This window comes from Lithobates pipiens, unplaced genomic scaffold (genome assembly GCF_037356315.1).
Source record: "Lithobates pipiens isolate NorthernLeopardFrog02 unplaced genomic scaffold, aLitPip1_a1.2 Scaffold_10, whole genome shotgun sequence".
In the NCBI taxonomy this organism is placed as follows: domain Eukaryota; kingdom Metazoa; phylum Chordata; class Amphibia; order Anura; family Ranidae; genus Lithobates; species Lithobates pipiens.
This window is the reverse complement of record NW_027507686.1, coordinates 61,931,363-61,955,230: the sequence shown is the minus strand read 5'-3', so window position 1 is coordinate 61,955,230 and position 23,868 is coordinate 61,931,363. Positions and strand designations below refer to the sequence as shown.

The 23,868-nt window shown below is 46.0% G+C and overlaps 1 protein-coding gene across 1 annotated transcript in view; it reads left to right on the top strand.

The window, feature by feature from the left end:
• The first annotated feature begins 1,485 nt into the window (after positions 1 to 1,485).
• Positions 1,486 to 23,868, top strand: part of LOC143931196 (5-hydroxytryptamine receptor 3A-like) — a 50,284-nt gene continuing 27,901 nt past the window's right edge. Inside the window, exon 1 of the mRNA XM_077455744.1 lies at positions 1,486 to 1,597. Coding sequence (XP_077311870.1) covers positions 1,561 to 1,597 — 37 coding nt within the window. The 5' untranslated portion in view covers positions 1,486 to 1,560. The remainder of the gene's footprint in view (positions 1,598 to 23,868) is intronic.

The following is a 23,868-nucleotide window of genomic DNA, read 5'->3' as shown; positions in this document are numbered from 1 at the left end:
ACCCCCACGCTATTAAAAAACATTTTTTAATATCCATACCAGACCCAAAGAGCCTGGTATGGATTGGGGGGGGGGGGGGGAACGCTGTTTTTTAAAAATGATTTTTATGTCTATTGCTGGGATCTGAGCAATTTTAAATTACATTTTTTCCTTGAGAAATGTCATTTTGCTGCGGTACTCTTCTAAACATGGGGAAAATGCGCTACTTTACAGGCAGACTAAGGGACCCCCCCCCCCCGACATAATATTTTAAGGAATATTTCATTTTTATTGTTTCACTTTAAGCATTTCTAAAATCACTGCTCCTGAAAAAACGTCAGTTTTAAAAACTTTTTTTTTTGCATTGATATATGTCCCCTGGGGTAGGACCCGGATCCCCAAACACTTTTTATGGCAATAACTTGCATATAAGCCTGTAAAACTATCACTTTTGATTTTTCACATTTGCGTCCCATAGACTTTAACAGTATTTGCATACATTTTTTGTCGTTCGCAAGTTCTGGTGAGAACCAAACCGAGGGTGTTCCGCTCATCCCTATTGCTCAGATCCAGTCAGTCTGATTAAAATTTTCATTGCAATAAAAACAGATCTTTGTATGAGCAGCCCTGTTTCTGCAGCTAACTATGTATGATTGTATGTTTAAATATTCACTCATGTTTCAAACAGAAATTAATTATTAGGGAGATGGTTAACTATAGCCAGCAGCACAATATGACATGCTAGTGGCATAAAGAAAAAAAATTCTCCCTTAGGGCCCATTCTCGCTACTTGTTGTGGTAATGTCACCCCCTTGTGAATGAGTAGGGCAGTCCTTCAGATGACCATACATAACTTTATATGGGGAAATATCGGCAAATGACTAATGCCGCTTACACACGATCGGACATTCCGACAACAAAATCCATGGGATTTTTTCCGACCGATGTTAGCTCAAACTTGTCTTGCCTACACATGGTCACACAATGTTATCGGAAATTCCAAACGTCAAGACGGCGGTGATGTACGACAAGCCGAGAAAATTGAAGTTAAATAGCCAGTGTGGCTATTCGGCTTGATTCCGAGCATGCATAGAACTTTGGAATTGTGTACACACGATAGGAATTTCCGACAACGGATTTTGTTGCCAGAAAATTTGAGATCTAGATCTCAAATTTTTTGTGTCGGAAATGCCGATGGAAAAGATCCGATGGAGCCTGCACACAGTCAGAATTTCCGACAAAAAGCTCCCATCGAACAAACTGTGCAGCTTTTTATGACGCTAGATTCACAGCTTATAAGTGGTAAATATCATTATTAAAAACACATGTTTGCTAGAAATTGTGTCTTTTAGTTGTAACATCCTATTAAGTAAAATTTATAACCAATAGGGAAAGAAGTCAAATTTTTGTGACCTCATTACCCTGTCATCAAATAGAAATATAGACTGGACTGGTGACCAGGTATTATAAACCGGTTTATCTGCATTATAAACATCCTTTTCAGGAAAATTCTAGTCCCTCCCACAGGCACACAGAAATACACAAGACAATCTAAAACTCCATTAACTAGTAACGTTCAACATGTCTTTGTATATCTTGTTTGCAGTCATCTTATTCGGTAGGTTGCTGTGTTTTATTATTTATCACCATGTATGAACTTCAGATTTTTCATTGTCTGTTCAATTAGAAAAAGTGTTTTAGCTTGGGGGGGATGCTGGAGTTTTGTATCACCGTGAAATTTCTTAAGCTGCTTATACGCTTGTAATGTTTTGTTTGATATTTTTGTTGTAATAACATTGTAAGAATGTTTGTTCGTTTTTGTAATCATTAGTGGGGCCTAATTGACATTCGTTTTCGACCACATTTATAAGAAAATTTGTGGAGCGGGATGAAAAATATGCTTAGAATGTGCGAATTTCTAACAGTGTATGTGGCTTGGAATGTTAAAAGGAAATTAAATCTTGAACTGCTTTCGAAAGACATTTAAATGCACTCAGAATTTTTGTAGGATTTTTCTTAGGAATTTTCGGTGGAAATTCAATTAGTGTATACCTAGCTTTAGATTAGTCTTTGCAACTGAGATCCCAGTTCCGATGATCGATGCATTTGAATGAATATCACAAACTCTTGCTTGTCTGCTCTATTTTAATACAATTTTTACTTACACAGTTAACAGAAAGATATGAGACTTGTTTATATATGGCATTATAATGTCTAGGGGTCGATTTCCTCACTTTGGATCCTAGGAAGATGTTAGAAGGCCAATTGGTTATTTCATCCACCAGTAACTATACAAAACCGAAGTATTGAGTTTAGATGAATTAAAGTTGGCCATAGACATTAGAGACTAGTTATAATCAGTCTTATATCTGACATGTTTTTTTTTTTTTTTGCCAGGTTCTTCCTAAACATGACCACTAATCTGACCCTTTTCAATTTTTATTTTTTTTTTTAACATGAAGGAACCTTTAAAACAACTTTGCGTTTTCAGGGACACCCTGGTGATATTTACTATATATACAGCTTACAGTACATTAGTGTGATAGTCAATGGGAAGAATGCTCCTCACATTTGTGGTTGTTGGGAAGAATTTCCCATTACAGATAGGTAAGAGAGGTAGAAGTTGCTCACTGCCCAAGGAACCCCTTGTAGCTTCTGAAGGAATCCTGATTGAGAAAGGTTATTTAAGGGGAGGGAGGAAGGAGGAGGAGCAGGGGTATACCATGAAATGAGTGGGCCTGTGTGCAAGATAAAAAATGGGCCCTAGGCACAGAAGAAAAATGTCGCGTGGCTTATATTGCACTAAATGTTGGGCGTGGCTAAATGGGGTGTGGTTTAATAGTCTCAGACGACTTACTGCAGAATGCAAAAATAGCAGCAATGAAAAATTAAGAAAAAAAATAGCCTTTCGGGTCTGGTATGGATTTTGAGGGAAACCCTACACCATTTTTTTTTTTTTAAATGATGTGGAGGTCCACCTCGAATCTGTACCAAACCCTTATCTGAGCATGCAGCCCAGTAGGTCAGGAAAGAGGGGTGAGCAAGCGCCTTCCCCTCCTGAATCATGCTAGACCACATGTCCTCAGCATGGGGGGGGGGTGCTTTTGGGTATGGGTGCTCTGCCCTCCCAAAGCACCTTGTCTCCATGTTGATGAGGAAGGGCTTTTTCTTCTTCTACACCATCTGACAGTTCTTAAATAACTAAGGGGTATTGCCACCTAGTGACATCACTGGCATCGCCCCCTTGTGACATCGCTGACCATGGGCATGTTGGGTTGGTGACGTCACAAGGGGGTGGTGACACTTTTTTTTCTGATGAAGGAGTAGTGGTACTATGTACCCCGTACCCATTCACATTGGGGGGTTGAGGATCTGGGGGCTTCCAGATTCAGATAAGCCCCCACCCACAGACCCCCACAACCACTGGCCAGGGTTGTGGGAAAGAGACCCTTGTCCCCATCACCATCCTTACCTGCCGGGCTGCATGCTCGGATGAGGGTCTGGTATGGGTTTTGGGGTGCTCACGCCATTTTTTAGAAACATTTTGGTGTGGGGGTGCCCCTCAAAATCCACAGCAACACAGGCTGTAAATACCATGATAGTTACTGGTTGTTAAGGAAGGTGGCGGCCGCTATATAAACAGCATCGGCGGTTTATTTACTGTAGGCTTTTAGTACTAAAATACTGCACGACTTCATAAAAATAACTCATGCAGTATTTTAGTAGCTTTTTTTAGTGAATGAAAAAAAACATTTTGACATGCACGGGTGCTTTGTGAATGGAGCCCATCAACATTTATTCCAGAACAAATCCAATGTAACAGTCTTCAGTATGATATTATATAAGATAAAGCAACACTAACCTAAAGAGACAAAGCTTATTTATGGTTTCTTTTCATAGATGTTGATACTAATGCTGGCAGATAGCTACTGTAAAATGTCCCAAAACTATAGAGAAGAAATGGTTTCTTAAAGCAGCCCTCCAGTCTCAGCAATTTGTGTCCCATTTGCTTCTGCCTTTGTTTCTTGGAATTAATAGTTTGTATTAGATAGACTGGGGTAAACTTTGATGTGCCATGGGGTACTTAATTATCTATTGGGTTACCCTCAAACATTGAACCATTTGTGGGTGTAGTGTATTTTGATTTCTGTCTTCCCAAGGTCATCACCTCCTGATAAGCTTTTATAGCAATCCAAAAAGGCTAATTTTACACTGAAAGGTGTGATTAAGGTCAATTTTCTATTTTATAGTCAAAGTCACATTCACATTTTAGCAATTCCTTGCAGTGTGTTGCATTGCATTAAGGCAGCCTGTTCCTTATGAATGGGCTGCTAATGCACCACAATGTGTCAGAATCCACATAAACCTTTTTTCTCAAGTCGTCTTCCAGGACGGCAACCCGAGAGATGACTGGTCCCAACTTACAGAAAACAATCAACAAAGAGGTTAAAACCCCTGTCCCTCCCTGTGCTCCTCAGTTCTTGCTTGTGTTACCCCACAGCAAAAAGGTTTACTTTTGATCCTAAAGAAGACTGAGGTCTGGGACTGGTGGTCTCCCCTGGGAGTCCCCTGGGAGTCGGACCGCAAGCTTATGAAGCTTTTTTGGGTCTGGTTTTCCCTTCCTGGGTACAGGAAGGACCCTGGGTACAGCAGGGTACCCAGGACTTCAGGGACCACTTTCTTGCTCCTTCTTCTTACTGGAGGGGTGTCCATTCAGCAGGGGAGCTTGCAGTCAGGTTTCTCATGGGTCGCCGGATATGGAATTCTCTGTTTCCTGGGGGCTTCTGCTGGATCGCGCAGGCGGCTGGCAGTGAGGGATGGCCCCAGCCGGCAGGTCTCCTACAGAGGAGGGAGAGTTTGGCACCATCCATAAGGGGTTCAGAAGAGGAAATAACGTCAGTGCATCTCCCACATCACTTCTGGTCTCCTGGGCTTCAAGAAAATGGGGGCGTCTGCGACATTTTGCGACCAGAAGCGGAGGTCTGACTGGCGGAGGAGCAGGCATCTACATCCTGCTCTCCCCAGTTTGGTCGGTACCAGCTCACTTAGAGGAACTTGGGTCGGGTGACTGATGGAGCGAGAGGAGAAGCCCGCTGTGGCTACAGCTATGGAGGAGGCCACAGGGGGTGAGTCGGCCTAGCTGGCAGGAGCTAAGATGGGGGAAGGGACCCTGACTCTTACCCCTGCAGGACACAGCTTTGAGCTTATTGTAAAACTAGCTTATGTGTCTTTTTATAGGAGAGGATGTTACTGCCCAGGGGGTTGCCAGCTGTCCTATGAAAGCTCCTTCCCGCTCTAAGAGATGTGGGTATTGCAAAGACAAGTTACCTCAGGACCATTCTAAGCCCTTTTGCTACAAATGTATCCAAAAGTTAGCAGGGAAAGAAACATCTCAGGTCATGAGGGACTTTTTCTCCTTTCAGACGGAGATGCTGTCAACTCAGGGGCGTACCTGGAGCATTTGGCACCCGGGGCGGATCCTATATCTGGCACCCCCCCATTAAAATTTAAAAAATGCCCCACTGTGCCCCCTGCATCCTTCAATTTCTCTTTGTCACTACTGCGTACCCTCTCTCCACAACTGCACCTCTGGATCCCTTTACATTACACAGCACCCTGCACCTCTGGGCCCCTTTACATTACACAACACCCTGCAGCTCTGGGACCCTTTAGATTACATAGCACCCTGCCCTTCTGGACCCCTTTACATTACATAGCACCCTGAACCTCTGGACCCCTTTACATTACACAGCACCCTGCACGTTGGGACCCCTTTACATTACATAGCACCCTGCCCTCCTGGACCTCTTTACATTACATAGCACCCTGAACCTCTGGACCCCTTTACATTACACAGCACCCTGCATCTCTGGGCCCCTTTACATTACACAACACCCTGCAGCTCTGGACCCCTTTACATTACACAACACCCTGCAGCTCTGGACCCCTTTACATTACACATCATCCTGTAGCTCTGGACCCCTTTACATTACACAGCACCCTGCACCTCTGGACCCCTTTGCATTACACAACACCCTGCCCCTCTGGACCCCTTTACATTACACAAGACCCTGTACCTCTGGACCCCTTTACATTACACAACACCCTGTCCCTCTGGACCCCTTTACATTACACAAGACCCTGCCCCTCTGGACCCCTTTACATTACACAAGACCCTGTACCTCTGGACCCCTTTACATTACACAACACCCTGCCCCTCTGGACCCCTTTACATTACACAAGACCCTGCATCTCTTGACCCCTTTACATTACACAGCCCCCTGCGCCTCTTGGCCCCTTTACATTACACAACACCCTGATCCTCTGGACCCCTTTACATTACACAGCACCCTGCAGCTCTGGACCCCCTGCATGTTACACAGACCCCCCCTTCAGTGCAGACCCCCCATTCAGTGTAGCCCCCCTCCTCAGTGTAGCCCCCATTCAGTGCAGCCCCCCCGTTCAGTGCAGGCCCCCCTGGTTCAGTGCAGCCCCCCCCGTTCAGTGCAACCCCCCCGTTCAGTGCAGCCCCCCCGTTCAGTGCAGCCCCCCCTATTCAGTGTAGCCCCCCTTCAGTGTAGCCCCCATTCAGTGCAGCCCCCCCCGTTCAGTGCAGCCCCCCCCGTTCAGTGCAGCCCCCCCGTTCAGTGCAGCCCCCCCGTTCAGTGCAGCCCCCCCGTTCAGTGCAGCCCCCCCTTCAGTGTAGCCCCCGTTCAGTGCAGCCCCCCGTTCAGTGCAGCCCCCCCCCGTTCAGTGCAGCCCCCCCCCTTCACTGCAGCCCCCCCCCCGTTCAGTGCAGCCCCCCCCTTCACTGCAGCCCCCCCCGTTCAGTGCAGCCCCCCCGTTCAGTACCTCAGATCAGCGCGGCGGCACATGCTCAGCACTGGGTGGGGATCTGAGTCAGTAGATCCCCTCCCCCTGTTTACACATAAACAGAGAGGAGGGGGAGGCGGCTGCTCGGCTGTGCCTGCCTGTGTGACATCCGTGATCGCACAGACAGACAGCCCGCGGCCGTGAGAGGAGGGGATGGAAGGAGCACCGCTGTCACCCTGCACCCCCGCACATCCCCTCCCCCTTGCATCACAACTCGATACTTAGATAAGCTTGGCAAGCTCTCCTCTCCCTGCGTGCGCCTGTCACTGTGCTATCCCGCAGCGCTGCCACCGCTATAATCGCGGAGGGGGGTGCCGGCCTGACACCCCCCCAGTGTGTAGTACCCGGGGCGGCCCGCACCCCCCGCCCCCTACTTAGTACGCCTCTGTGTCAACTCTTAAGGCCTTCCAAGCATCCCTTAAGTCAAGGGACCCGAACCCGCACACTAGCAGAGAGGGTTCTTCCACTCAGGAGGAGTCCTCCACTAACAGGGCAGAGGGCAGTAGAAGGCATCCTGAAACCCTGAGATCAGTTTCCTCTCAGGACTCTGAGGAGGAAGAAGAGGCTGAAGCTCCTAATCACAGTTTTTCTGACGAGGGCTTAGACAGTCAGGAGGAGGACTCCAGACCCGGCAGATATATTTTTTCGGCCTATGATAGGGAGGGCCTCCTTAGGGCAGTATATATGTCAGAGGAAATACAAGAACCTGCAGCCCAACTGTCTGCCCAGGACAGAATGTATAGAGGTTTGCTTAAGCCCCAGTCCATGCTTCTCCCGGTTCACCAGGCCCTTAAAGATGTCATCCTGAGGGAGTGGAAGGAGCCTGAAAAAAAACTTTTAAAGTTTAAAACGTGAAAACGTAGGTGCTCCTTCAAGGAGGAAGAGGAAGAAAGGTCCTTTAAGACACCTAGATTAGATGCTTCCCTGACTCAGGTGTTCAAGCAGTCTGACCTCTCATTTAAGGATGCAGGCAACATCAGGGACTAGATGGATCGACAAACCGAGGCACTCTTGCACAGGGCCTGGGAAGCCAATGCAGTCCTGCCTTGGCTTTGGCTTGTGTGGCGAGGAACGCAGACATGTGAGTCACCAAACGAATGGATCATGTGTCGTGAACCTCTAAGTCCAAACAGGTCCTGGACTCTTTAGAGGTGATTGGTAGGGCAGTAGCCTACCTGGCAGATGCAGCAGTCGAGACAGTGCGTACAACTGCCAAGACTAGTGCCCTTTTGAATTCTGCAAGGAGAGCCTTGTGTGACCTGGGATGGGGACAGCTCTTCTAAGCCCTTGTACGCACGGTCGGAGATTCCGACAGAATGTGTCCTATCGGATCGTTTTGTCGGATATTCCGACTGTGTGTGGTCTGCACCGGACTGTTTCCGTCAGAATATCCGACGGACCAAGTTTTCCAACTTGCCGGTAAAATTTTCCGACAAAATGCTCCTATCGGACATACTCCGATCACGTGTAGCCTAGTCCGACGGACAAAGTGCCACGCATGCTGAGATCAAATTCCTAGACCAAAGCTATTGGCTACTAGCCTGAACGTAGTCCCGTCTTACGAAATAACGTCATCATGTTATGTACAATCAGATTTTCCGACAACTTAGTCTGACCGTGTGTATGTAACATCACTTCCGGACCTCTTCTGGAATTAATCAGTCGGAATTACTCTGACGGATTTAGTAGTCGGAATCTCCGACCGTGTGTACAAGGGCTTAGAGGTCAGAGAGGCCTTAAAGGCCTTTGAGGAAAGAATCGGGGACCAAGAGGTCGAGATCCTTTCCAACAACGCAACCGCGGTAGCATACCTGAATCATCAAGGAGGCACAAGATCTCGCTCTCTTCTGAACCTGGCTCTGGAACTCCTTGTGTGGGCAGAGCAGTGAATCCCCTCTATTTCAGCAGTACATATAAAGGGAGCATACAATGTCGAAGTGGACTACCTTAGTCGGCAGCCGATTCACCAGGGGGAGTGGGAATTGCACCCGGAAGTTTTCTCCCTTGTGTGCCAGCACTTCGGCAACCCAGAGGTCGAACTCTTTGCCCACAGGAGGAACAGAAGAAATTCTTCTCACTCTCTCTCTCTCTCTCTCTCCCCCTCTCCCTCTCCCTCTCCCTCTCTCTCTCTCTCTCTCTCAGAGGTCCAGAGGGGGTAGATGCATTGGCCCAGGTCTGGGACTTCTGCTTGGCATATGCACTTCCCTCCTTAGTTCTGATCATGAGGATACTGCAGAAGCTAAGTCTCTCAGATGGCAGACTGATTCTGATCGCCCCATGGTGGCCCTAGAGGACCTGGTTCCCTTCCCTGGAAAATTGGTCCATAGGTCTCCCTCGGTGTCTTCCGGACCAGCAGGAACTTCTTCTTCAGGGCCCAGTCAGCCACCCAGATCCTGGCTTCTTCAGGCTGATGGCTTGGCTCTTAAAAGGGAGAGCCTGTGAAAAAGGGGGTGTTCTGAGAGAGTAATTGACACCCTTCTGTTAAGTAGGAAGCCGGTTACCAGGCGTATTTACGCAAAAGCCTGGGGAGTCTTCTCGCACTGGTGCCAGGCAAAGGGGACTTCTCAACAAGAGATCCCTGCCATCCTGGACTTTCTTCAGGATGGTGTGAATCAGGGTCTGGCGACCAAGATGCTTAGGGTTCAGGTCGCAGCCTTGTCCTGTTTTTTGGACAGAAGGTTGGCTCTGGATCCCCTGATTAAAAGGTTCTTGTCAGCCAGAGATAGACTGCTGTCCCCAGTGCAGATTAGGAAGTTTCCGCCCTGGGACCTTACGTTAGTTTTCAAAGCCCTAACCAGTGCACCATTTGAACCGTTAGCTCTTATCCCTCTTAGGTTTCTTACCCTAAAGACAGCTTTCCTGCTGGTGGTTACAATGGCAAGGAGGATAAGCGATGTTCAGGCTCTGTAAATAAAAGACCCCTTTTTTTCTATTATTTGATGACAGGCTTGTACTTGGGCAGGACCCCCTGTATCTCCCAAAGGTAGCCTCAAAGTTCCACAGAACTCAAGAGATTGCCCTTCCTTCTTCTTGCACCAATCCTCAGAACGAGAGAGAAAGTTCCTTTCATTGTTTAGATGTCAGACGTTGTATGTTGACTTATTTCGATAAAGTAATAGTTTAGAACAGTGTTTCTCAACTCCAGTCCTCAAGGCGCCCCAACAGGTCATGTTTTCAGGATTTCCCTCAGATGAAACAGCTGTGGTAATTGCCAAGGCAGTGAAACTGATCAAATCACCTGTGTAAAATAATGGAAAGCCTGAAAACATTACTTGTTGGGACGCCTTGAGGACTGGAGTTGAGGAAAGGTCAGCAAGCATATAAAGCAGGGGTAGTGAATTAAACTTCACGTGGGTCCAGTCAGAAAAAATTTCTTCTAGTGGGGATCCGAGTGTCATATTGGTGCTATGAATCCACATGATATCCTCCACATCACAGGCCACTTATTCACAAACCCCCCATCACAGACTGGCCCCCCATCACAGACTGGCCCCCCCATCACAGACTGGCCCCCCCATCACAAACTGGCCCCCCATCACAAACTGGCCCCCCCATCACAGACTGGCCCCCCCATCACAGACTTACCCCCCATCACAGAATTACCCCCATCACAGACTGACCCCCCATCACAGACTTACCCCCATCATAGACTGACCCCCCATCATAGACTGACCCCCCCATCATAGACCGACCCCCCCCTCACAGACTGGCCCCCATCAAAGACTTATCCCATCATTCATCGGCTGACCCGCCTTTACAGACAGGCCCCCCATCACAGACTGATCCCCATCACAGACTGGCCTCCCATCAAAGACTGACACCCCATCACAGACTGACCCCCGTAACAGACTGGCACCCCATCACAGACTGACCCCCGTAACAGACTGGCCCCCCATCAAAGACTGACCCCTGTAACAGACTGGCCCCATCACAGACTGACCCCCTTTTACAGACTGGCCCCCACCACAGACTGGCCCCCACCACAGACTCTGGCCCCCCATCACAGACTGGCCCCCCATCACAGACTGGCCCCCCCATCACAGACTGGCCCCCATCACAGACTGACCCCCATTACAGACCCCCATCGATAGCAGACTCCTGTCCTGCACAGCACTCCCCCCTCCCCACAGAGCCCTACCTTATTAACACAAGACAGAAAGCACGGCAGCCATGGACAATGGGTGGGACTTTTCACATTATAGGTGAGTGATTGATTGCTGAGACCTCCCTGCTGTGTAGCAACCAATCACCCGCTTCTTAACTTAAAAAGTCCCACACTTTGCAGAGCCGCTGCACTTCTCATCTTGTGTGAATAAGACAGGCAGTGTGAGGAGGGGGCAAGGCAGCGATCCAATACTGAAGGGACAGACCCGTGCACGCTGTACCTGCCATGCTGTGAACATAGGAGCACAAGGCAGGCAGGCGAGCCGGCGGTGGGGAAAGGACACACAGGCAACTATTTGGTGAGGCTGCGGTCCAGGAAATATGGCTGCTGGGGCTGGAACCGGACCGCGGTCCGCCATTTAGTGATGCCTGATCTAAAGCATTCATAGCAAGATGGATCAAGCAGACTATTACTTTAGCCTTTTATCAGGCTGGTAGGACAGCCCTGAATGACTTTAAAGAACATTCTACTCAGTCTCTGGCGACCTCTTTGGCAGAAAGGGCTGGAGCATCGGTGAAGCAAATACAGTGGTGTGAAAAAGTGTTTGCCCCCTTCCTCATTTCCTGTTCCTTTGCATGTTTGTCACACTTAAGTGTTTCGGAACATCAAACCAATTTAAACAATAGTCAAGGACAACACAAGTAAACACAAAATGCAATTTGTAAATGAAGGTGTTTATTATTAAAGGTGAAAAAAAATCCAAACCATCATGGCCCTGTGTGAAAAAGTGATTGCCCCCCTTGTTAAAACATACTATAACTGTGGTTGTCCACACCTGAGTTCAATTTCTCTAGCCACACTCAGGCCTGATTATTGCCACACCTGTTCACAATCAAGGCATCACTTAAATAGGAGCTGCTTGACACAGTAAGGTCCACCAGAAGATCCTTAAAAGCTACACATCATGCCGAGACCCAAAGAAATTCAGGAACAATTGAGAAAGAAAGTAATTGAGATCTATCAGTCTGGAAAGGGTTATAAAGCCATTTCCAAATCTTTGGGAATCCAGCGAACCACAGTGAGAGCCATTATCCACAAATGGCGAAGACATGTAACAGTGGTGAACCTTCCCAGGAGTGGCCGGCCGCCCAAAATTACCCCAAGAGTGCAGCGACGACTCATCCAAGAGGTCACAAAAGACCCCACAACAACGTCCAAGGAACTGCAGGCATCACTTGCCTCAGTTAAGGTCAGCGTTCATGCCTCCACCATCAGGAAAAGACTGGGCAAAAATGGCCTGCATGGCAGAGTTCCAAGGAGAAAACCACTGCTGAGCAAAAAGAACATCAAAGCTCGTCTCAATTTCTCCACAACACATCTTGATGATCCCCAAGACTTTTGGGACAACATTCTGTGGACCGATGAGACAAAAGTGGAACTCTTTGGAAGGTGTGTGTCCAAGTATATCTGGCGTAGAAGGAACACTGCATTTCATAAAAAGAACATTATACCAACAGTAAAATATGGTGGTGGTAGTGTGATGGTCTGGGGCTGTTTTGCTGCTTCAGGACCTGGAAGACTTGCCGTGATAAAAGGAACTATGAATTCTGCTGTCTACCAAGAGATCCTGAAGGAGAATGTCCGACCATCTGTTCGTGTACTCAAGCTGAAACGAACTTGGGTTCTGCAGCAGGACAATGATCCTAAACACACCAGCAAGTCCACCACCGAATGGCTGAAGAAAAACAAAATGAAGACTTTGGAGTGGCCTAGCCAAAGTCCTGACCTGAATCCTATTGAGATGTTGTGGTATGACCTTAAAAAGGCCGTTCATGCTCGAAAACCCTCTAATGTAACTGAATTAGGACAATTCTGCAAAGATGAGTGGGCCAAAATTCCTCCAGGACGCTGTAAAAGCCTCATTGCACGTTATCGCATACGCTTGGTTGCAATTGTTGCTGCTAAGGGTGGCCCAACCAGTTATTAGGTTTAGGGGGCAATCACTTTTTCACACAGGGCCATGATGGTTTGGATTTTTTTTCACCTTTAATAATAAACACCTTCATTTACAAATTGCATTTTGTGTTTACTTGTGTTGTCCTTGACTATTGTTTAAATTGGTTTGATGTTCCGAAACACTTAAGTGTGACAAACATGCAAAGGAACAGGAAATGAGGAAGGGGGCAAACACTTTTTCACACCACTGTATACAGAGCAGCTACGTGGACAGAGCACCTTCCTGAGACATTACAGGGTGGAGTTGCTGTCACCTCAGGATCTGGCGTTTGGTAGCAAGGTCCTACAAGCTGTTGTCCCACCCTAAGGCAGGCCTGAGCTATTTTTTCTTCTCTCAGGGTGCCGTTCTGGAAGACGACTTGAGAAAATGACCAGTTATACTTACCAGTAACGGTGTTTCTGGGAAGTCTTCCAGGACGACAGGCCTACTTCCCACCCACTCTTTTGTATGTTGGTTTTGTATGGAGTTTTGAGGTTTTTCACTCTCATGCCCTGGTGTGGGTCAATACTTTTTCACAACTGAGAAACATAGGGAGGGGCAGGGGTTTTAACCTCTTTGTTGATTGTGTTTCCTGTGAGGTGGAACTTGTCATCTCTCAGGGTGCTGTCCTGGAAGACTTCCCAGAAACACCCTTACCGGTAAGTGTAACTGGTGATTTTTAGCATGTGTGTTGTACTGTGGCGAGTAGTGCATTATACTCTACTGTACAATGCATTGCGGTGCCATTTACAGTGCCTTGAAAAAGTATTCATACTCCTTGAAATTTTTCACAATTTATCATGTTACAACCAAAAATGTAAATGGGTTTTATTGGGATCTTATGTGACAGACCAACACAAAGTGGCACATATTTGTGAAGTGGAAGGAAAATAATAAATGGTTTTCATTTTATTTTTTTTTACAAATAAATAGCTGAAAAGACTGGCGTGCATTTGTATTCAGCCACCCTCACTTTGATACTCCTAACTAAAATCTAGTGGAAGCAATTGCCTTCAGAAGTCACCTAATTAATAAATAGAGTCCACCTGTGTGTAATTTAATCTCAGTATAAATACAGCTGTTCTGTGAAGCCCTCAGAGGTTTCTTATGCCGCGTACACACAATCAGACTATCCGGTGTACACACGGGCGGACTGTCTGACGGACTTGGTCCGCTGAAACGTGTTTCAGCGGACAATCCGCTCGTGTGTGGGCTTCAGCAGACTTTTTCAGCGGACAGTCTGGCGGACTAAGTCTTTCGGAATTTCCGTAATATTGTCCGTCCAAACTTGGTTTCAGCGGACAGTCCGCTCGTGAGTAGGCTAGTTCGACGGACTAAGTATGGCGCATGCTCAGAAAGGATTTACACGGCCGAAGGTTGCATTGCAGTGTATTGAACGTCAAATTTCTAGTCCCGTCGTACGTGCCGTACACGTCATCGCGCAAGCTTTCAGCGGACTGTCTGTTCGTCGTGTGTGGTCAAGTCCGTTCATTCAAAAGTAGGACGGACTGTCTGTCGGATTGTCTGACGGACTTAGTTGGACGGATAGTCCGCCCGTATGTACGCGGCCTAAGTCTGCCGGACAAACTGCCGTAAAGTCCGCTGGACTTTCCGAACGAGCGGACCTGCCCACACACAACCGGACTTTTCCGGCGGACTAGGTGCGCCGGACTATGGCGGGAGTCCGCCGTACTTTTGAAATAAACGGACTTACCCACACACGGAGGAAAGTCCGTTCATTTTGAACGCGGCTCCAGCTGGAAAAACAAGAGTTAGAAAATAGAAAAAATTTATTGGTGCAAAAAAACTCTAATGAGTGAGTTCAAACTTATGGTTTTATTAAAAAGAACCTTAATAACAAAAAAATGTGTATAAAAAAATAGTTCATCTCTGAATCAACTGAAGAGTAAAGGTTCAATGCAAACATCGACAAATACTTCACCACCATGCTGAGGAATAAATAGATGGCAGCTTACCAGATGCAAAGATACTAAAAGGATCTATATGAGCTCCTTGAGGGTAGGGACTCAGTGAGTCAGTTTAATTTGCTCCTTTCTTAAAAGGTTACAACTCGGGAAGGACCAGCTAGCATGGGATGGCGATGACTGTGTGTATATAAGGGGAGAGGTTGGTGAATGGAGTGAGTACTCCATGATATGTATACTATATTGAGGTATTGTTTCCTTGAAACCCTGGGATAAAAGTAATTTACTTCTCCAGGTGTAATGGATGACGCACAGATACATTTATGTTTTGTTCTGTGCCAATATGGATATTTATAAACCCCCACTCCCCTCCTTTTCTGCCCTTTGCACGCGGCTGTATTTGCTCATCCCATGCTGGCTTTTTTCTTCCACAAGAATGAACCTGAAGTAATATAATCTATAACTTTTCATACGCGCTTAAACTATTAATCATTATTTCTTTCACTATGTACCATGTTTGCTCAGTAAAAATAACTAATAAATGATATATATAAATATCGATATGAATATACTGGACAGTTGACCACTATGACAGAACTGATGGTTGAAGATGTAAAGATCTAATATAATAATATTTTCTTTTGTCTTTTATTTCTTATTGTTTCCATCCTTCAGATTTCAGATCCCCTTGGTTGGGTTCTTTCTTTGCCTCTCTTTTGGATGTGGATCCCGAGCCTGGTGGCTTCCCGGCAAGGTGGGGGATGTGTATTCTACACGTCTCCCAGCAAACAGCGCCCGCGGCTTTATACAGCTGTCGCCTCTGGGAGCTATAATCTTGCCGGTGTTTTGCCATATAGCGTCCGGCCATCTAGAAGTGTCCACCCCATACTGCGCAGGTGCAGCGCTTGCGCAGTACGGAGCAAAAAGGAAATTCAGAAAATCTCAGAAGTTGAACGGCATCTGCACCATGAGTCGAGGTGCAAGCCCCACCATCCAAGTGGACATAGGGCTGCACATATTAGAGGGCCCCTCGCGGGCTTGCTATGCTTTGGGCACGGCCTCGCTGCGCTCGGCTCTTTTTATTCTAACTCTATGTCCACTTGGATGGTGGGGCTAGAACCTGGACTCACGGTGCAGGCGCCGTTCATCTTCGGCTATTTTCGGAATGTGGTTGTCAGCGGACATTGTCAGTACACAGCGGACATTATCCGGTGGGGGACATTATGTGATAGTACACTGGCGGCATTCTGCGATCATCTTCAGTTCAGTTCTCTAGTTGTTCTAGTTAGATTGGAGGCGTCGGAGGAGTCTGGGGCATCTCTGCCTTCCGGAACACCAAGATGGCCATGATGGCCCCTCCCTGGGGGAATGGTTCTCTGACCAAGACACCTGAAACGAATTAAATATAATTGACAGGGGTATAATAGGAGAGGCTCTATATCAGAGCTCATCAGTTGATACCTGATGCAAGCACACTGACATGATTTTCTAAAACTTTTAGAATAGACTTTAGCAGATTATTATCTGCTGCATGATTGTTAACTGGTACATTCAGTAATCTGATACAAACTTTCTTCTACTTAGATCTTGCACCTCTATGCTCCTGTTTTCAATAGTTATACACTGTGCATTCAATTGGGGATGCTACAGTGTCTCAAAAAGCTCCATTTAATAACCAGGTATTTATTTTTACTTAATCATGCCTTCACCTTCACTTTTTTAACACTTACTTTGCTTTCCGGCAGTATATGGACCACACCTGCTGCCGGTTTACAGCATTTTTGTGCACTATTATCTTTTGTCAAAGCACTGTACTTATAACATTATGAATACACTAATATATTGTTATCACATTTTTTGAGAGTTTTTTTAAGCACATTTTTGTTTTCATTTCATTTCATCACACAGGCACGTCTTCATTCATTTTATGTATTTTATTCGCCCCATGTATTTGATTCTATGTATCTGCCATTGCGGCAAGCCTGTCACATAGTGGCATCCCTCCCTTAACAGAGGATATCACCTGAATAATTGTCATTTTTTTTCTTCACAGCTGGTAGTCCATCTGTTGAACACATTATTTTTTGCACTTTAAATATATTCTTTTTAACCATACCAATAAGGCAACTAGGGATTCATTTAGATTAATTTTCTAGGCATAGATGGCTATCTTTGAGCCATTGAACGTAAGGTTTACTACATTTAAGGTTACATATAACATAGGAGCCACCATGTGCCTCTGGTAATATTTAAATGTTTTTTTTTTTTTTTAAACACACTTTTATATTAAAGAGGAAGTGAATCCTGATGGGTTTACTTCCTCTTTGTCTCCCTACAAAGCATCGCATAGTAGCCCATTATATGTCACTTACCTGACACCGGAGCCAGCGATGTCACTGCTGTCCCCTGTAGCACGAAGCATCCATCTTCTTCCGGGTATCGCTGATCACAGTTCCGGAGCAGCAATGACATCACTCCCGCGCATTTCCAAGGGAGCCACCTCTAACGGCATATCGCCAATAGCAGTGGCATGCCAAGTGCACCTGTGCGGCGCTGTCTACGCCGCATGCGCCGTAGACAGCGGTGCCTGTCTTTATGTAAATATCTCCTAACCTGTGTAGATTTAGGAGATATTTCTTGGACCTACAGGTAAGCCTTAATCTAGGCTTACCTGTAGGTCAAAGTGGTTTTTAATGGTAATGCTAGTCCAGAATAACTAAATCTGTTGTTTGTTTTAATTTATTTTTATTTTTACATATTTTTCAAAAACAACTCATTATTAATTATTTGTTACTCTTTGTCATTCTTTATTTATTTTTATTAGAGAATCTGTCTTGCCTATGGCATATTAGCAATATATTGAATATATACAAAATGAATTGATTTAACTATAATAATTTTCAGGTGTCTTGGTCTATGACCTTCCCCTGTGGAAAGGTCATAGGGAAAAAAAATCCCTTTCAGGATACCGGGCGCATGGATTCCAATGCGGTTTGGGTGCTTTTTTGAAGCATCAGAGGCTCTAATAGGCTTCAAAATAAGGTGGGCTCGGGTTGCAGAGAGTACACTCAGAGCCCACCCAGGTGTGTGAGAACTGCAAAATGAATATTCACTAGTCTCACACTGAATCTCCTCTCTGCCAATCAGGAGAAGATGGAAGCCACTAAGCAGGGGAAGGAGGAGTCGCTTGTGATGCCCACAGAGGAGAGCAGGGGAAGCCACCTGTGATTGCTTGCCATGGGCCGTCTGCACTGTTTGCGGCCCTCCCAAAAAAAAATTACCACTGGTTGCCATTGGACCAGAGACTGAATAGTTTCCTCCCTATGCTAGAATCACCATTAGGCTCTGTTCACACATAGGTGTTTCATTTTCAGGCAGAAAGTCGTGCAATTTTTGCAGTGATTTTGTACAGGTCAAAAGATCATCAATGTAAAAAGCAGAAAACGCCTGTAATCTGCCAAAAAAGAAGCTCCTGTACTTTTTTGAGCGATGGGCATTTTGCTTCAAATTAATGGGATTTGTCTTGTTGGGCGTTTTTAGAGTTGAGGCTTACAGCAGAAAAACGCCAAAAGTAGCCTAGGTGTGAACAGAGCCTCAGATATTGTTAAAGCGGGAGTCCACCGGGACTCCGCGTTTTTTTTTTTTTTTAAAAGCCAGCAGCTACAAATACTGCAGCTGCTGACTTTTAAAATAGTGACACTTACCTGTCCAGCGCGCCCGCGATGTCGGCACCCGAAGCCGATCTGTAGATCGTCACTCGGGTGCTGCCGCCGCCATCTTGGGTATGGGAATCATTTCCCGGTTCCCTACTGCGCATGCGCGAGTTGCGCTGCGCAATAAGGACGGTCCCTGCTGCCTCTGGGATCTGTGTGTTTCCCAGCAGGCAGCGGGGCACTTGAGGAAGGGGGCGGGCACTTGCGGAAAGGGGCGTAATCTACGCCCCTTTCCGCAGAGAGCTATCCCGGAAGTGGGTGCAGTTACCTGGATTATCCAGGTAACTGCACCCCCCTCCCCCCTGAAAGGTGCCAATTGTGGCGCCGGAGGGGGGGAGGATTCCGATGAGCGGAAGGTCCATTTTAGGGTGGACCTCCGCTTTAATATATCCCCTCCTAAGCACCTCTTTTCCAGGGAGAAGAAGTTTGTAGTCATTCCAAATAACTGAGGTCCTCCCCTTATTAGCTTTGTTGCCCTTCTCCAGTTCCAGCAGACCTTCCTGAGGATTTTGTATGGTCAGCAAACACTGAGATTAAACTTTTTATTCCAACCTCTATATGATTTATGTACAAGTTAAACAGAATTGATCCCAGGACAGAACTCCCCACCATTCTGAATCTACGCTTTTTATGACCACCCTTTGGACACACAAGCAGTAAGCAGTTTTCTATCCAGGTACATACTAGGGATCGGCCAATATCGTTTTTTTGGTGCTGATGCTATACCGATATTTCGGCCACCTATCCTGTCGATAGCCGATATTATTTGCCCAATATTTTGTACATTTAAACTTTTCAAAAATAACACCAATTTTATGCACAAATCAGGTATAAACAGAGCATTTAAATGTATATTAAATCTAAACATTAAAGTGGTGTTTTTTAGGGGGTACCCCACTTTAAGTGCTCGTTCTTCACATGAAAACTGATGGAGAAAAATACACACAGATTTCAAAACTGACATCTCTGTCTGCGATGCACCATGGTGTGATGAATGAGGTCTAAAAGTAAACAACTGGGAAAAAAATAAAAATGCTTGAAAAACAACTTCTTAAATGATGTATATTGCGTCTCAAACGAACTGAGATTGCTCTCCTTTTCATCCTTCTGGTTAGGGAGCCTGAAGCATACACCCATTATTAATTTCCAATTTGTTGTGTTTCCCTTGAAGCTCCAGCCACAGGGATTTCACATTCTCCCTTGCCCATTGGCAATGTCATTCCTCATGTTCACTCTCAACTCACTCTTGACATACATGCACACCTCATCCCCTCTTATACCGTCTTTCCCTGAAAGTAAGACATCCCCAAAAATAAGACCTACTTCAGTTTTGCCTCTCGCTGTAATATAAGGCAACCCCCTGAAAATAAGACCTACTTCCAGTTTTGCCTCTCGCTGTAATATAAGGCAACCCCCTGAAAATAAGACCTATTTCCAGTTTTGCCTCTCGCTGTAATATAAGACCTCCCTGATAATAAAGCCACCCCAGAATATAAGGCCCCCGAAGCTACCATAAAACATCTGACTCCTCTGGACCGTAGCAGCGGGCGCCACCGTGCAGCTCACTGGTTGGCCGCAGCGCAGCCGGAGCTGTTCAGACGGGCTCTCTGATTTAGGTCTCTTTAAATCAGAGAGCCTGCGCTGCCGCCTTCTGTCGCCTGCTGCTCACTCTGCCCTGATGGAGTCTGGCTGACTCACAATTAGACAGTGAGTGAGTCGCGTGGGGCAGGAGTCAGGCACATTGTGTGGAATCTGGCCGGCACAGACATACAGGGGTGACTGAGGTGGGAGGGGGGATGTCTGATAAAGGCGTGGGGGGAAGTCTGGTAAAGGTAGTAACAAGAAATTCTTGATACCGTAGCATTCACAGTTTGTCTGGTTATGCTGGTTTGTGATGACAACTACTACCGTACCGTATACAAGTAATACATTTCCTTTTTTTTGTTCAACAATAAATGTGTACCGTAGTCTTCTTCATGGAAAAAAAAAGACATCCCCTGAAAATAAGACCTAGCGCATCTTTCTTCTTATTTTCTCCTTGTGCGTACTAAGGCCGCAATAGGATTCTGCCAGCCTACGTGCATTGATTTTAGGCACTCTAGTTATACTACCAACACTGATCACAGTAGCACCCTCTGATCCTCACTTGCTGCCTAGGATAGCTTGCTTTGATCTCTCCCCCCACCACCTAATTTAAAAGTTCCTTGTAGCGCTACTCCATAGGAACCACTGGATAGGATTGTTCTTTGCCTTGAACCTCAGCCCCTCTGACACATCAGGTTGAGCGTACAAATGTACAATATCACAGGAAACCACTGAATGTAATACTTAGTATCCAATAGTAGTGCTATAGCAAAGAAAATAGGCACCAAACCAGGTAGTATTATAAAACGTAATATATTTTGTCACTCAAAATGGTTGGTAACTAGGTAAGCATAAAATGGATTGACAAGGGTAATAACACAATTTAGCAAACAAAGTGAGGAGGGACTGGGCATAAGATGACATTTTGCATCCAGATCAGCATAAACTGTAGAAAGGTCACCTTGAGGTACTTGAGGTACCTTGAGGTACTGCAGTGAGCAGTAGTAAAGCTTAATCTACAGAGTGCTGGAACTATACTACCAGATTACATATATGTCGGCGGCATATATGTCGGCGATACTAGTCCTAGACCAACTGGGTATGCACTTTCCAAAAAAAAGGGGGGTGGTAGAGAAGGGGGCAGGGGAGCAAAGAGGACGTGTGGAATAATTGTTACTGGAGGGGCGGTCCTTTAAAAATGTTCTTCTGTTGGCTATCTTTTGGGGCCCTTTAAGAGCATCTTTGCACGTAACAACCTCCCAGTTAACCTGCATGCAGTATACTGTAGGTACAGTATAGGCACAGGTGCAAGATAGATGTGGTTCAGATGTGGTAACGGTCAGTATAATGCGTATAGGGTTGGCATAGGAGCAGTCTAGGTTTGGAATAAGTGCAATATAGAGTGCATTATGAGTGTGGTATGGATTGGGTACACTTGTTATCCTGCTTTCAGTGGCTCAGTCCCTGCTAGCAGTAGCAGCAATGAGCAAATAGTTCTCTCACCAGTCCCTAGAAGTGTTGCGAACTTCCCACTACTGTCTTCCCAGAGTGCATTCATTGCAAGCCCTGATTGGCTGAAGCAGTGAAAGCTTCAGCCAATCAGGGCACAGAGCATTGTCAGAGTGCTCATTCCCACCCCACAGTATAAAAGTATTCTTTCAATGGCAGATATTTTCAGTGTGATTTTGGCATGGAGAAATATAGAACAGGGCTCTGTTCAGTGCTACTGTATTAGTTAGTGTTCTATACTGTGCTATTTTGCTTCAATTGTCAGTGTAGTATATTAGTTTAGTGTCAGGCTAGGGATAGTGTGAGTGTAGTGAGGAGGACCATCATTCAGCTTTGCATAGTGTGCAGCTAGAGTAGGGACAGCTCAGATTGTTTCACTGTAGTGAAGTGAGACCGTCTCATTCATACACACATTAGTGTGGAGTAGGGACAGCTCATATAGTTTTAGGGTAGTGAGACCATGTCAGTAATCTTGACATTAGTGTATAGCTAGAGTAGGAACAGTTCAGATAGCGTCAGTGTAGTGATGGTTGAACACCGTCTATTTGCTTGGGTTACTGCCAGTTTAATGGCATTTACTTCTGTATGCGTTACTGCCAGTTTAACGCTATATAGTTTTGCGTGTGTTACTGCCAGTTTAACGTCATATAGTTTTGTGTGCGTTACTGTCAGTATAACGCCATAAAATTTTGCATGCATTACTGCCAGTTTAACGCCATTTATTTCTGTGTGCATTACTGCCAGTTTAATGCCATATAGTTCTGTGCATCACTGTATGTCTGGCGCATTATATTGCAGTTTATTATAGTGTATCCGTGGAGTGTGTCTGTGTAGTGTGAGTATGCAAATTAAAGGGCACGAAACACGTTTTTACATTGATTAAAGTGCATCTACGTACAGATTTCAACTTTTACATTTGATTATAAGCACCGCCCCCTCCCTCCCAATAATGTCTGGGAGGACAACAAGGAGAGGCAGACGTTCCCTTGGCACTGTAAGGGGTCCAGCCACAAATGTGTCCACAGGCAAAAGTGGATGTGGTGGTCAGTCCTCAGGCAGGGCATCATTTGCCCAGCGTGCTTTCAGAACGGGCATTCAGTGCTGCAGGAGGTTTCATTACTGATCATAGAACGCGTCTGCCCACAGACTCCATGGCCCGTTTAAAATTGAATCAGTCCTGGATTATCAGCTATGAAGCCCTAATGCCGATGTCACTGATTAAGTCTTTTTGGGTTGTGGAATCTCTGCAGGACTTCGAGGCTGCCTAGCTTTGAGGGTGTTCAGTCATTTCATCTGGAAGAATGTTATTGGTATAGGTTCTATGGGCACAATTAACACCCAAAGACACATTTTTCAGCACCTGTTTGACAGGTGCATATCATTGCAATTTTTTACAGCAAGGCCAATTCTTGCTTTCATCAAGAGTACCTCTATAGGGTTATGGTGGGAAGGCGCCACGACACCCAAAGACTAATTTTTACGCATCCGATACTTCTATCCAAACTCAAAGTGACACCAGAATGTATCCACAAAATCTCGAATCTTGTTCCCAGTGCACTACATTGTGTCCTCGTCATACACACAGGTTCCCCAGCTGTTGCTTAGCAAAATAAAGGCAGCTTAAAGGGAAAATTTCATTTTTTTTGTCTTTATAAATGCAATTATTGCTCAGAGTCACCTTCCTTACATAAGGGACCTCAGAGCCCCCCTTCTTACATTAGGGTCCCCAGAGTCGCTTTAACCTTACATCAGGGCCCACAGAGTCATTCGACTTTCCATCAGGATCCACAGATTTACCACCTCATTACATCAGGGCTCGCAGAGCTCCCCCTAATTACATCAGTTTCCTCAGATCCACCCGCCCCTTACATCAGGTTCCTCAAAACCCACCCACCTTACATCAGGGTCCTCAGATCCACCACCCTTTACATAAGAGTCCCCAGATCCACCCACCCCCCTTACATCAGGTTCTTCAGAGTCACCCACCTTACATTAGGGTCCCCAGAGCCCCCCCTTCCTTACATCAGAGTCCCCAGAGTTTCCCTGCCTTTATATCAGGGTCCTCAGAGCCCCCCTTAAATCAGGGTAAACACAGCCCCAGCACCTGGCTACAACCTCTAACTTTTTGACCATCTTCCTCCCTAGTAGAGCTGCACCCTCCCCATTTAGGTACAGTCCATCCCT